Genomic DNA, 13,571 nt, shown 5'->3' on the forward strand with positions numbered 1-13,571 from the left:
AAAACGTAGGATACCTCTCACAGCTATTTTTCTGTTGCTTTGTATCCATTTACCCGCTTCCTTACAACAATCTGATACCCCTCAGTGTGACTGAAAGCCCTGCCCAGGATCGGCGTACCTGTGGCATTCCTTGTGCTGCTGTCAAATAAGGCTGGCGTTACCGGGGAGCACCAGGAGATCCCAGGAAAGTTCCTAGTTGATGTGCAGCATCTCACTGGATGCGTTTTGGTGGTGGTATCTTTTACATGCCCAACTGTTAACGATTCATGAGGAAAAAACCAGTAATCTGATCTGTATTAGAGTGCTTTCTGATAACCTAAAAGATTTAATCTTTTCCTATACAGGGACATGATGCTGATGTTCGAAGAGCTCTCTGATACCTTCTCAGACCACGACAATTATTTGACAAGCAGGCAGCTGCTGCTGAAGGTGAGAATTAGCTTGAGTTGCAAGGCTTGTGATCTCAATCAAAGCTGAGGTTAGCCCTTCTTCTAAGGAGCTGTCAAAGCTCGTCTCTCCCTGAACTACGGTAGGCAGTGCTTCAGGGAAGAGAGGTCTGTAAAACCTGTGCTTTTCTGCTGGGATGAGAGGTGATTTTGTTGTTCCTGAAAGCACCTACGCTCCTGTTAGCCTGCTGAGCTTGGATACCCACACAGAGCAGGGTGCAGCAGCACAGTTTCTGTGAGGGCTTGTTCACAGGACAGCAGGTCAGGAGCCTTGGAGCCCCCACTGCTGGAGTTCGACGTCTCTTGGGCAGGGTGATTGTCTGAACTGCTAGCTGGTGCACCCTCTGAGCAGACCTGGAAAGGCTCTGGTTTGCACTGGTGAGTGCAGAGCAGCTCCAAATGAGATTCTCAACTGGGCTGCACGGCTGTAGTGCTCTTGACTTCACTGGAACAATGCCACTCGGCTTCAGCTGAGGAATTAAACCAAGATGTTTATCTGACCATCCCATACCTTTCTTGGAACTGGAAAACAGGGCTGGGAATTTCGAAGGAACAGGCTTCCTGCTCTGTGTGTGGCCAGATGGACAACAAAGCAGGCTCTGTCTGAAGCAGTTTGACTTGAGCACTCTCCTGGGCGAACGCCAACAAGCTCTGGGTCTTGAGAGGGGTGAGGAAGAATAGCAGGGAAAGGTTATATTCTGTAGAAACTATGGAATGTTTGTGGCAGTTTTTTCTGTCTGCATGAAAATGTTTCTATAGACTGCCTCCTGACCAGTTGATTTTTTGGCAGTTCTATCCAGTCAGTCTGGCATTTGTACCTTACCCCCTTGCCTTGGTATTTGACACAGTGTTTTGCTCAGGAGTGATGGGTGAACACATTCAAACCTGTCAATCTCCTTTGTTTATCATCCATTTATCAACACCTGTAGCTAAATTTTAAAGCAGGTGAGATAATAATAGGCATAGAGGGAAAATGTGTATTCACAACAGCTTATTAACCTAAGTACTAAAAAGACACAACAGCAACTCAATCTGAGCCCAGACCTTCTGGCTCCTAGCAAATCACCCTCTCCAGCTGCCGTAAGGAGATCTGCAAAACATTTTGAAAGCAGTGAGAGGAGAAAAATTCCACAGAATAGCTAGAACCTCTCTCCTACTCCTCCTTTTGGACTGTTTTGTAACGATTGGAGGATGAATGTCCACTGAATCCCTAAAGTCTTTGTTTTCTTTCACTGTAAATAGTGTCTGTAGGGAAGCTGTCTTTGCCCTTGCCTATCCATCCTACAAATGTAAGTGTAAAGCAGACAAAATGGCACATGACAACAGGTTGTTTGGCACGGAGAGGGAGCGCTGTGTTCTCTCCTCCCCAAACAATGGCTCTGCTGCAAGCTGCAGTTTCAGGTTCTGTGCCTGCCCGCCGGCTGCTGTTAGAGGATCTCCAGTTTATCTTTCAGTATCTTGAAGACACTGAGACAACACTCGTTTTTCATTTGCTCTTGTTTTCCAGCCGAGGAAGGAAATACAGTTTGAGTTTGATCTGTTCCTTCACTGTGACTGAGAGAAGTAAACGTTGTGATGAAAGGATCTTTCCAAGTGCAGGCTGTTGTTTTGTGCCTCTTAAAAAGACTGATAATCATTCGTGCCCCACCTGTCCAACCACTGGAGACAGTAACAGTAACTCCCAGCATCCCGTAGGGATCCAGGGAAATAAAGGCTACAGATCTATTGTGAAATAGCTCCTCCATTCACAGGAGAGCTTGACTTGTGGAGATGAAAACCTATTACCTTGTTTTCCTGCGTGGTTTTGGATTAGTCAATAAGCTACAGAGGGTAGTTGCTGCATCTCTGTTGCGGCATGAGAAAAACAAGCAAGCATTACATAAGATAGAGATGTTTACTTGTAGCAGTCCTGATTAGGAAATTAAACAGAAATCCTGAGGTCGAGAGTGTCAGGATAGAGTTCAGAGAAGCATCTGGCCACCTGAAGGTGCATCTAAGCTTCTCTGATTTAAACTCCCAGGAGATTTTCAACAGCTCTTAGCTTTGACCAGAGTAGAGCCACTTTGCTGAAAAACTCCCTTCTAGTAATTTTGTGGGATTTTGTCCACAATTCCCAGTCAGTGTACAAGTCCCGGAAAATTAGCACATGTATGTACACGTGCATGTACCTATACAGCAAATATTTTTGCTTGCCCCATTGAATGTATTTGCAATTATTTTACACAAACATAGTTGCCAGCTTATCGCTTAGATCCTTTGTTAATTGCCTTTAATTCTCTTGTAACTCACAGGAAGGAACATCCAAATTTGCCAACCTGGACAGCAGTGTGAAAGAAAATGCGGAAAGCACACGGAGGCGGCTGCAACTTCAAAAAGATATGGTGCGTTTGGGGTCCTTTTCCTCCCCTTTTTGACCTGATAACGTGATTAACCCTGAGTGGTGAATGATATAAGAAGCAAAAACTAGAAAGGTATTTAACAAAGAGAGCGTGCAGTAGGTAAAGACCTTGAGAGTGCCGCTGTCAAGAAAAACAATCACATCAGTGCTATAGATTAGCTGATGCAAAGCGAGGGAAGCGAAAGGTTGAGACTGAATAGGCAGTCAGAGTGTTTGTTCCTGTGCAAAGCTGTATTTCACTTATGCTGTGGGTCGCAGTAAGCAGGTAATACTCTGTGTGCGTGTATATAAAGTGCAGATATATATAGATGATATCCCCCCCCTCCCCCCGCCCCATACATCTGTATATAAAGATGGTTCCAAAGCGGGATCCGTGCTGCACCCCGCTCAAGCCGTATGGCCTACGCTGAGCTGCCACGCTGTAACCGCTGTGGTTTTTAGCGCAGCCCAGCTGTCCTCCTACTCCAGTAACACCCGCCTGTGTACTGAAAGGCCGGAGGAAACGGATGTGCAAAGCTTCAGCATAGCCAGTGTGTTCAGAGATCTGATGCTGGGAACGCTCCGAGATTTCAGGATTCGGTGGTTGTACGCGGGGGCCACGTCATGTTCCCTGGCACCAATCTTCCCCTGTCCCCTGCAAGGGGATAACTGGGTGGGCAGGTTTGCTGCTCCCGCTTGCATTTGCTTCACATCCCAACCAGCTGTTGGGGGTGGACCCTGAGACAAGGGTTTGGCCTCAGTTTCAGGTCTTCCAGAAGTTTACTAAATCTGTCACATAGAAGAGTAATAAAAGATGGGTGAATACAGACATGTGTTCTTCGTTTTCAACTGCCTTGTTTCTGTCCTACAAGAAATTAATTCTGTTAACTACTCTCGTTACCCTTTAGAGAGAAATACAGGGAAACTTTTTCATGTAGTAAGATACCTAATGTAAGTACTGGAATTCTTGTGATAAAAGAAAATTAGCTCTGGCAGAGCAGCAATTGCATTTACTTTGAAGCAAGCTCATGAAGCTTCTGACATGCCAGCTTGAAAATTGCACAGACTTTTACAGAGATTGCTTTGTAAAACGTGTCCAGTTTCCAGTCTGCTGGTGAAAATGCCTTTTGTCTCAAAGCTGGCAAAGATTTAAAAGGGCAGGCGGAGAGAAATCTGGGATAGGGAGGCAAAAGTGCTGAATGTGACTTTTTTGTCTATTTGTTTGACTGGAGAAAGTATGGATCCTTTGGATGGTAGAAACAAGCGTTTCCTTCACAAGTGTAGAAGCAGCCTGAATTCTACAACTGCTAGCAGCCTAGGAAGTTTAAAATGTGAATAATTACTCTCAAAATGAAAGGAATGGCTGAGGAAGATGGTCACTTCTTAGAGGAGGACAACTGTGACTTGATTTGACTGGACTGTCAGGTGGCATACACCATTAAGTAAAAATCCACTGGAATGAGGCAGAGAGAGAAACTGCTTCAACAGGCTAGCCGGGAGCATGCCCCGGCTCCTTCTCTTGTAGCAGGTAGCCGAGGGACCCTGTCCCTGCTGCTCGATGCTGCTTCCACAGGCGGGGTTTCCTGGTGACCCACTGTTAGAAACCAGGGTGTGGTGGCAGTGTGGTAATAGAAAACCACTTGGCAATATCTGTGAGAGCATCCCACTGTCATTCGAGTTTGATTTGAATTGTAGATTAGATACTGAGGAGGATGCCATGAAAGAAAAGATAAGACCACTGTTTGGTTAAGCAGACTGCTTTTATTTCATTCTCCTATACAGGCCTATTCTAGCATTCTGATTATTACCATTTCTCAATCATTTAATCCAACGTTGCTCTGATCATTTGCAGGCAGTAATGCAAGGCACGGTACCTTTTCTTGGTACCTTCCTCACTGATCTCATCATGCTTGACACAGCACTTCAGGACTATATCGAGGTAAATTAAGGCAATTTCTTGAATCCTAAATATCCTCCCTGCCTTCCCAGCACTGAGCGTGTCTGTTCCTGTATCTTCTACCGGGTTCTTCTGCAGCTCTTAAAAATGGAGGAATCTGTTTTCAAAAAAAAGGAAGCCAGATGCGGTTTTATCAGCAACAAGAATCTTGTGTGAATTGGAGTGCTGTTATCTGAAGGGACAAGCTTAGCGTTGTATTTTGTCTTGTTTTCTTAGGTTAGAAAATGTGAAGAAAGTAGGCTTTCCATTATTCTGTTTCATTTTTCTGAAAACAACGTTTTAGGCATGCAGATTTATGTGAATAATTGGTAAAATGCACACAATCACAAATTCAGCACTGCAGACTGATCACTGAAGAGCTTTGGTATTGACTCGGGTGTGTCTGGGCCCTAAAGTGATTGAAGACTTGTTTTTTTTTCGTTTCTCTTTAGCTGAACAAGCAGGGGGAACCAATTTAGCACAGGAAGGGAAAAAGGACTGCAAGAGGGTCTGGTTGTTTAACAGAGACTGAGGATGGGGCCAGTTTTCAAAGGTGTTTGAAACCATAAGTAGAGACACTGCAGCCTTTGTTGTGCTGGTGTTGGTATTTATGATAAGAATGGGCAAATACAGTTCTCCCTGGGCTGGCAGTGGTTGCTGGGGTTTTTAGTGGTGGTTTGTTTGGCGGAACTGCACAGAAGCAGGCCTGCGTAAGGTTGCTGTACATCCATTTTCTTTGGGGCAGTTTCCCTCCTGTCCGTGCTTTGTGTTTACTTGGTGTTTCTGAAACTCCCTGGGAACACTGCTAGAGTCACAGCACAGGCAAGAGCCAAGTTTGTTTCTGCCGTGCAAAATCCCACTAGCATTCTTCAGAGCGGATCTCAACACAGCTTTTATGAGCATTCTTGCATTGGGCTTTTTTTCTGGGGCAGATTGCCCTATAGGCCGTGAGGACAGCTGTCCCTTGGAGACTCAGATGTATGAGTGCTGTGGTTTATACCAGATCTGGAAACAGGTATTTGGAGAAGGTCCTTGCTCGGGGCACGTCTGCGCTTTACATTAGCCTTGCTACTTCATGCTGTTTGTGATTAAGTTCAACTAAGCTTGTGTTCTTCTATTCTGATCCCTGCTCTTTCCTTCCAACAGGGCGGCCTGATCAATTTTGAGAAGAGACGAAGGGTAAGTTGAATGTTCTGTGATTTTTAGTTTACTGATACCCTCTTCTAGAGCGTTCTCTTGGCGAGGCCGTTTGTCATTGCTCGGGCATATACAACAGCTGTGAATTTTAATGCAAGTTCACAAGGAAAGAATAGACCCCTGAAATGCTGCGAGCTTCTGCCAAACTGTGAACAAACTGCAGAACGAGAACCTACTTTTTAGATGTGTGCAGTAGGGGAAGAGGAGCTGCAGGCCACTTACTTCCGTGGGAATTACATGCGGGGCATGCCCATTCCCTCCCTTTGGTGTTCATGGGAATGTGACAGATGTGTATGACCTGTGTGTTGAAACAGAGCTGGTGGCATGAGACCTTTGCTTTCCAGAAGATACAGTTTGTAAATATCTTCCTTCTGCTGCGGTAAACTATTTGTAGGTGAAAGGCTGCAGATGAGACAGAGAAATAAAAGCTGTCAGTCTTTCTGTTCAGCCTGATCCTCGTTGGTCAGAGATGAGTAATGTTATGTAGGAGTTAAAGGTTCTGTCTGAATGAAGTCATGCCAAATCTCCATTCTGGGGTCTGAAAGCAGTCTTGGGAGTTGGCTGTGATGGAGCCATTTCCTCCCCTTAACTGCTCCCAGCTCTACAAACCACTTCTTGGACTTGCCTTGCATGTACAGCTGCATGGCTCAGGGTACTAATAACGGGATACGGGAGCTTCTGGTTGGTCATCGGTCCAGCTTCATACAAACCAGTGGCAAAGCCGCCCTCTGAACCAGGCCGAGTACTCAGCTGCATTCCTGCATCCCGATTCTATAACCTCCTCTAACACGAGGGGGTATTAAGAATTATTGTGGCAAAGCGTGTGTGCAGGTGGAGTTAGAGAAGAGCTGCACGTTCTAGTCACACGTGTTACGGGTAGCATTTCATGTTCCTCTGGTGCAAGTGTGAGTGCACAACGTGAAAAGCCGGGGACAATCAGACTCTCTGCTTTCGTCGCAGGCACCCCTAATTATTTACCCTCGCTTGCTGTCTGAGAACCACCTAAGCACAGGGCATGGTTTGTCTCTCACAGCTGGTCTGGCCCGAGCAGGGGTCAGCAGGTGGGGTAATCTGAAGACTTTATGACCCTTTGCTACCCTCGTTCCTAGAGGAACAACCAGCAGTGCTGCCGTTCGGTGGGTTTGCACTGGCATTGCACTTCAGTTAGTACTTGGGAAAAGCGCTGTGGTGAAGTGCGATTCCTTGTGTTTGTCTTCTGATTTGTGCTTCTCTGAAAATGTCACAATTCAGTAAACATTTTGGATGCTGGGGGGAAAAAAAAAAGACAAGACTTCGTTGTTTGAAAAACTGGTTCTGGAAATAGTCACTCGACTGAAACTGAACTTCAGGTCAAACGAAGTTTGTCCTGGATCTGTTGTTGCCTGTGTTTAGTATATGAATGAGTGAATTTGGGTTTGTGTTGTTTTTTAATTAGAATTCCCATTTGATTCTTTATTTTTTTTTAGGAATTTGAAGTAATTGCCGAAATTATGCACTTGCAGTCTGCATGTAACAGCTACTGCTTGACACCAGACCCAAAATTCCTCCAGTGGTGGAGCAGACAGGAGCATTTAACTGAGGAGGAGAGGTAGGTTCTCAGTCCAGCCGGCGAAGCAGGCTTTTCTTAGCCCACACCCCCCTGCAGGGAGGTTGTGTCAGCCTTGAGCTGTCCTCTTACAGGGACTTACATGTACTGCTGCTCCAGGAGGGTGGAAGTACCTCTGTCTTCTGCTAACCAGCTGTAGAAACCCTGTTAAACATTTAGCAGGGGTTTTTGGAGACTGGATTTTTTTTTTTTTTTTTTTTTGAGATTGGAAATGAGGCTTCTGACTTTGAAATCTGATAGTCTGTTGTGTCTGGGCTGTCTGTATGCCCAGAGGCACGCTCAGAGGCCGATCCTAGGGGAGGTCGAGATGCAGGCACTGAGCGTTGGGCTGGTGGATGCAGGCAGCAGGTAGCCAAGGCAACGCAGAGCTGGCTGAGCGCTCATCAGATAAACGTCTCCCGGGTGTTTGGGGTGGGTTTTGCAGCCCTGCTGAGTTCTGTGCTACGGTACATGCTGCTAGACCAACGCAAGGCAATTTATTTTCTGCACTCTAATATTTCCACTAGGTATCTGAATACCACTCTGCTGCACTAAGAGTGTAAGCATAGATACATACTGCATTGTACTGAGTCATAGTGAAAAAAAGTCAGCTTATCCAAGATTCACATGTTAAGTATTTTCTTGACTATTTTTTTTAAATAAAATGATGACTGTTATCCAAAAAAGCACTAATTTTTAAAATTGTTGTAAAGAAGTGAAATATCCCCTTCATCAGGGTAAAGTGTAGAGCGCGCTGTGTTCCTCTTTGTGGGGTTGCAACCTTTGGTGAAGTGGGAATAACTGAAGGCTTCTCAAATATCTTGAGTATTACTGCTTTGAGATACCTAACTAATCGTCTTGTCTGTCAAAATTAACCGGGTGCCCTCTGTTCTGCAGTTACAACCTTGCACGTGAGATTGAAGCAGCTGCTGACACTGGCACCCCATCGCCGAAACCTCGGAAAAGCGTGGTGAAGAGGTTGAGCCTGTGAGTACGATGGGGCAAAGGGTATCTGGTGTGTTAATATGAACCTGAATAAATCAAACAAGCAGTGCTTGTTTTACCCGCTGAAAAACCTGGCTGGGGATGCAGACCACTGCAGTACATTAAGGAGACACCATCAGCTAGAAATGCAGACTTCTGTCTGAAGCTGTCCTTGCTGCTGCTGTTGTTATAAGTAGTCATGAGGATTATTAATGATGAAAGAGATTAGAGACAAAAAAGCCTTCCTAAGGTGTCAGAAAAAGGAATCATTTTAGGGCTGGATTATAAATTCAATATCTATTGTGTAATGACTTCCCTGAATGCAGAGGCAAAACAGAGTAGATGAGGATAAAGTCTGGCCTATTATTAGTCTAATTTGCTCACACTTGCAAAAATTCCTTGCAGGATTTTAATTTGAAAATTAAGGTTAGCAAAAGGGCATTTGATAATAGAAACAATCTGCCCAGCTGCCTTCAGGTTAGAGAAGGAAAATAATCATGGGGACATGGTTCAATTGAGTTTAATACTGCAAAGGTTCAAGCAGGAGGCGGTGGAGAACAGGGGCATGCAGCTAAGCAGACACAGGAAAGAACAGACTAGCAGGAATTCATGGCAAGCTGCAGGAAATGAAAGCAGAGATCAAGGGCGGAAGTAAAACTAACTTAAAGGTGAGAAATTTGAACCTGATGCGAGAGGAGATACGAAAGGACTCCCGCATACCAGTGGCATGATCAAGATGAGGTGGGGAGATGATGAATTTAAGAGCACTATCAGCTCCTAACTGTCCTTTCCTGCTCGGTTCTTGTGGCCAGTTTCCTCAGAACAGGCAGTAGCCATTTCACTTCACATCAGCACTACTGCAGGCTAGGGTCTGAAAGAAGAATGAATGGATGTTTTCAATCTAGAGTTTTGAGTTCTGATAAGCAAGAAAAAAAAGTCCAGGCAGCTGTTTGGAAGGTGTTTCAATTAGTCCGTCTGAGTTCCATTTTGCGTAGTCCATCTGGCTGTGAGAACGTGAGCTTTGAAGATGACAGTGCCTGAGCTCTCGGTGGCCTGTCATGGGTGTCTCCCTCGGCACGTGCCTAAGCTGCGCGTAAGAACTGTCGCTGCGGAGCACAGGCTTTATTCTCTTGTTTCTGACGGCGTTTCAGTGCTGCAGTATTGTCATTTACTGCATGGAGTTTGTTTGCACTGTGCAGCCTTTGTCTAAAGAATTGTTTCATCTGCACTCTGAATGTATTTTGCAAATTAATACTGTAGAAAAGACTGGCATAATTCACCCCGGCAACAGGGGGTGACACCTCTTTAAATTGTTTTAAATCGTTAACTGCATGCCGACAGAGCATCTAATTCACCTGGCTTCTTTACTTTATGTCTTGTACAAGTTTGTTTCCTTTGACACTCCTTTAAATTTACTTGACCTGCATTTAGAAATGAGTCTTGGAGAGGGAGAGCCTATAATTTACACTTTCTCCTGATCTTCTCGTTGTGTACATCTCCATTCAGACTCTTAGAGAGAAACTGGTATCCGTGGCACCTTTACTGAGGGAAAGAATTTGCAGCGGGGAGGAATTGGCCTTTGGCAGACCTTTGCCTGGTGTTTGGCCACGTGTTACCTTTCTTGCACTCATGGCGACTGAGCAGGTCTTGTGTCAGTGGGACCCGGGTGTGACAGCAGTGTGCAGGACCGCGTAAGGTGCAGCCAGCTGCCATGCCTCTAACTCGCCCCTCCTCATCCCTTGGGTTGTAAACACATCAGGTTTACAAGCTGTCATTTCCTAGCAAGTGAGGCTGAAAATTCAGCAGACCGAAGAGTCTTGTTTGTGGTACTTGGGCATTAGCTCAGCTTTTGGCCTTGCAGCTGGTGGGTATGCCAGGTCAAGAAGGTATTGTGTTAGGGTGTAACAGACTCTCTTGACAAACCGTATGAACAGCATAGAGGAAATGGAAACAACAGGCCACTCAAGACAGGAAAGCAAAACAATGAAACAGTGCATAAGAACTTTGAGCCAAGTGACCGCCTTGCTCAGGCCAGCTCTGTTCTGCTTTCACTTACTGGCTTTTATGCTTTCTTTTCTATACTAGACTGTTTTAGGCAACTCGACATCAAAGGCCTGCTGCTGGAGCTGATCTATTAAGTTCAAACAAGCTGTGGCTAGCCTTTCCACTCTATTTTTTGGCAATTCCTCCTAAAGTGTCCACTCTCTCCACAATGATAACATGGTCTCATGTTCTGAATGAATTTTTTCTTTTCTGGCATTTTGTTACTTATCTTAGTGACAGCAGCAACTACTGGTTTTTCTTTTTCTGCTAGTAAAACACCTTTTACAGCAGAGGCAATCATAGCTGCTTGGGCATTCTGTTCTGCCCTGGAAGCACGTAGTAGCATTTCATCAACAGGAGCTCCATTTAGTAAACCTGCTAGTATAGTCCTTGTTCTGGTATTGGCATTTTCAAAAGCTAACAACCGAAACATAGTCTTTCATTTCATCAGGTAAGTCCGCTTGATCTTTCATAGCTTGAGATAGTCGATCAATACAGGCACTGTATATGGTTCTGTAAGTCCTTGTCGAACAGCCGCAAATGGAGCTGTTTTTTTTCCCTTCAGGTATCTGCAGAAGAACCCGGTGGGCTAGCTGTTGTGACATTTGGTGAAAAATTGGAGGGAAAGTCACCTGTACGGCCGTGCTGGCATATGCGCCCTGACTCTACAGATACAGTACAGATACCTACAGTCCCAGCATAAAATGGATCGTTCTGATCACGTTGATGCTTATTTAGTTCAGTAATTACAAGTTGATTCCATGTTCTTTCCCAAATTAAATGTTGAGAAGGAGTCAATAAAAGTGAAGCAATGTTCTGAGAATCAGCAGGTACCATCAAATCCGCTGTAATTATATATTTTATAATGTTCTTTGCTGCTCCTGATTTTAATCCATAAGTGGTTACTGTTTGTTTTGCTTGCTGTAAAATTTTCCAATCACGTGGTTCCCACTTCCCGACTCCCCCTTCAGTGACCACGGGGCAGGCTAAAGATCCAACTGTCTGCCAGTCTCCTTCTAAAATAGCATCTCGGACTACTCCAGTCCATCGTCGCTGCACAGGATCAGTGTCGGAGGTTGGATAGGATGGAGGTCGTTGTATAGTCGGAGCTGTATTTGTTGTGGTTGGTGGTGGTGGCAGTGGTGGTGGTGGTGCAGAAGGAAGTGCAGGGCCTGAGTTGGAGTGCCACCAAGTGGTAGATTTTAGAGTCCTTTTTTGTGTCAATACAGGGATGTAGCTCCTCCAGCTTTTTCATTAGTTGATGTAACAGTTGGTCATTTTCTAAATCGCCTGCAGCAGGAACTGTTGGAGGCGTGTTACTGCCAGAGTTGTTGGATGATGACCAAGAAGAGGAGGAGGAGTGTGAAACTGGAAGGGACGAATATAATCGTGGGCGGCAACTAGATCCGCTTTGCTCCGCCTCTTCTTTTGTAATTTCCCTCATCTGAGGGGCAATCTCTTTCACTTCCGCTTTACTCTCAGTTGAAACTGAAACTTTGCTGCTTGTACCACCCCCTCCTGCACGAGCCGCAACTTCTGCTGCGGATGCAGCGACGGAACCCGACGTACCACGAACAGGCAGCTTAGTGACATCGAGACCAAAAAATTTCGCTACCGGACGACGTGGGGTGGTTGCTTTATTTACTTCTGCTTTATCTGGTTGTACCGCCTCTATTGCTGCAGCGGCCACCTTCCGCTCAGCTTCCATCTCTTGTAAAGCATTAATCACTTCCCGCCACACCGATCCAAGTTCCTTTGCTTTTTTTCCTGCTTTTCCACCCTCTATAGTAAAATTCCACAGTAAATCTCCTACAGCCCTCCATTGAGAGGGATTAAATAACATAGAGGCGCTGAGGCAAAGCTGTGGCTCCTGCGCCCATTGCACCAAGTCTTTTAGCTTGGACTGGCTCACATCACTACCTCTCTTAGAGAGTATACTTGTGAGGAGCCATATCGCTGCTTCCACTTCTTGTGCCATAGCAGCTTACCTTCGCAGAGGACAGCCTGCAGAACCGTCTCCTAACTCCAGAAGTGCGTCTATGTGCCGGCTTCTGTGTTTCTCTGCGCCGTTTCTATCCGAAGTTCTCCGTTCATCGCCACGTCTCGGTCGATGTGTTAAGAATAACGAGGTCCCTGTTCGGGCGCCATCTGCCGATGGATAGAGCCCGGATATCAAGAATAATACCAACGTGGTTTGCAAGCTCGATCCAATTTTATTAAGTACAGAGCATCTTACATACTGTTAGAGAGTGACTATGCGAAGGCAAACAAACTGTGATTGGTTCTGTGCTACTGTCCACACGATATTATTCATATTTCATTGGTACAACGTAAGAAGCACACGCGAGAGGCGTGAGCCGTGGACCTACTACTTGAGGTTTCAACGTCACGCCTTATCTCTAGTTAAAAGAATTTGCTGAACAATAGCTCTCTATGCAGTGGCAAGTCAGAGAGGAATGCTGAACAGCAGTTCTTTCTACAGAGGCAAACAGCAGAGAATTGTTCATTTCAGTATCAAGGACCATGTGACTGTTATCTTCCAACAACTTCTCCACAACAGTACAGACTGGAATTTTTGGGGGGGTTGTTTTGCACGTGAGCCGAGGAAGGTGACAGCCTCACCTAGAGGGGAAAACAGGACTGCAACGTTTGTCTTAAGAACACCGCACAAGCCAACTCTCTTTGCGAGAAAACATTTTCCTTTGTGCCAGTATTACACAGAAGAAGGTCTGAATTTATTTTTATAAAACGGGAGAAGAAAAGTTTCAATGCAGTTCTGCCTGAACCGAGGAGGAGGTCCCAGCCGCCTCCAGCTGACTGACGGGAACACTGGTTTGCGGGAGGTGTGGGTGAGCCAAGTGCCACAAGCAGTTGCTGCCTTCAGGAGGGATTTACATTCATGAAAAAGCAGGGCGGGTGCATCCCCAAAACACTCATCCCTGGAGACAGTAGAAACTGCAAGTGGGTCTGTTGCTTTCACACAGCTGGCAAACTTCTTTTTGC

General features: G+C 45.5%; 1 protein-coding gene across 1 annotated transcript in view; it reads left to right on the forward strand.

Moving 5' to 3' along the window:
* LOC141961087 (ral guanine nucleotide dissociation stimulator-like 1) overlaps nt 1–13,571 on the forward strand; it is a 43,596-nt gene that overhangs the window by 26,455 nt on the left and 3,570 nt on the right. Inside the window, exons 9-15 of the mRNA XM_074907637.1 lie at nt 345–429; nt 2,738–2,827; nt 4,676–4,762; nt 5,906–5,938; nt 7,423–7,544; nt 8,439–8,528; nt 9,045–9,059. Of these exons, the coding sequence (XP_074763738.1) occupies nt 345–429; nt 2,738–2,827; nt 4,676–4,762; nt 5,906–5,938; nt 7,423–7,544; nt 8,439–8,528; nt 9,045–9,059 (522 nt within the window). The remainder of the gene's footprint in view (nt 1–344; nt 430–2,737; nt 2,828–4,675; nt 4,763–5,905; nt 5,939–7,422; nt 7,545–8,438; nt 8,529–9,044; nt 9,060–13,571) is intronic.

Source organism: Athene noctua, chromosome 5 (genome assembly GCF_965140245.1).
Source record: "Athene noctua chromosome 5, bAthNoc1.hap1.1, whole genome shotgun sequence".
NCBI classification, from domain to species: Eukaryota; Metazoa; Chordata; class Aves; order Strigiformes; family Strigidae; genus Athene; species Athene noctua.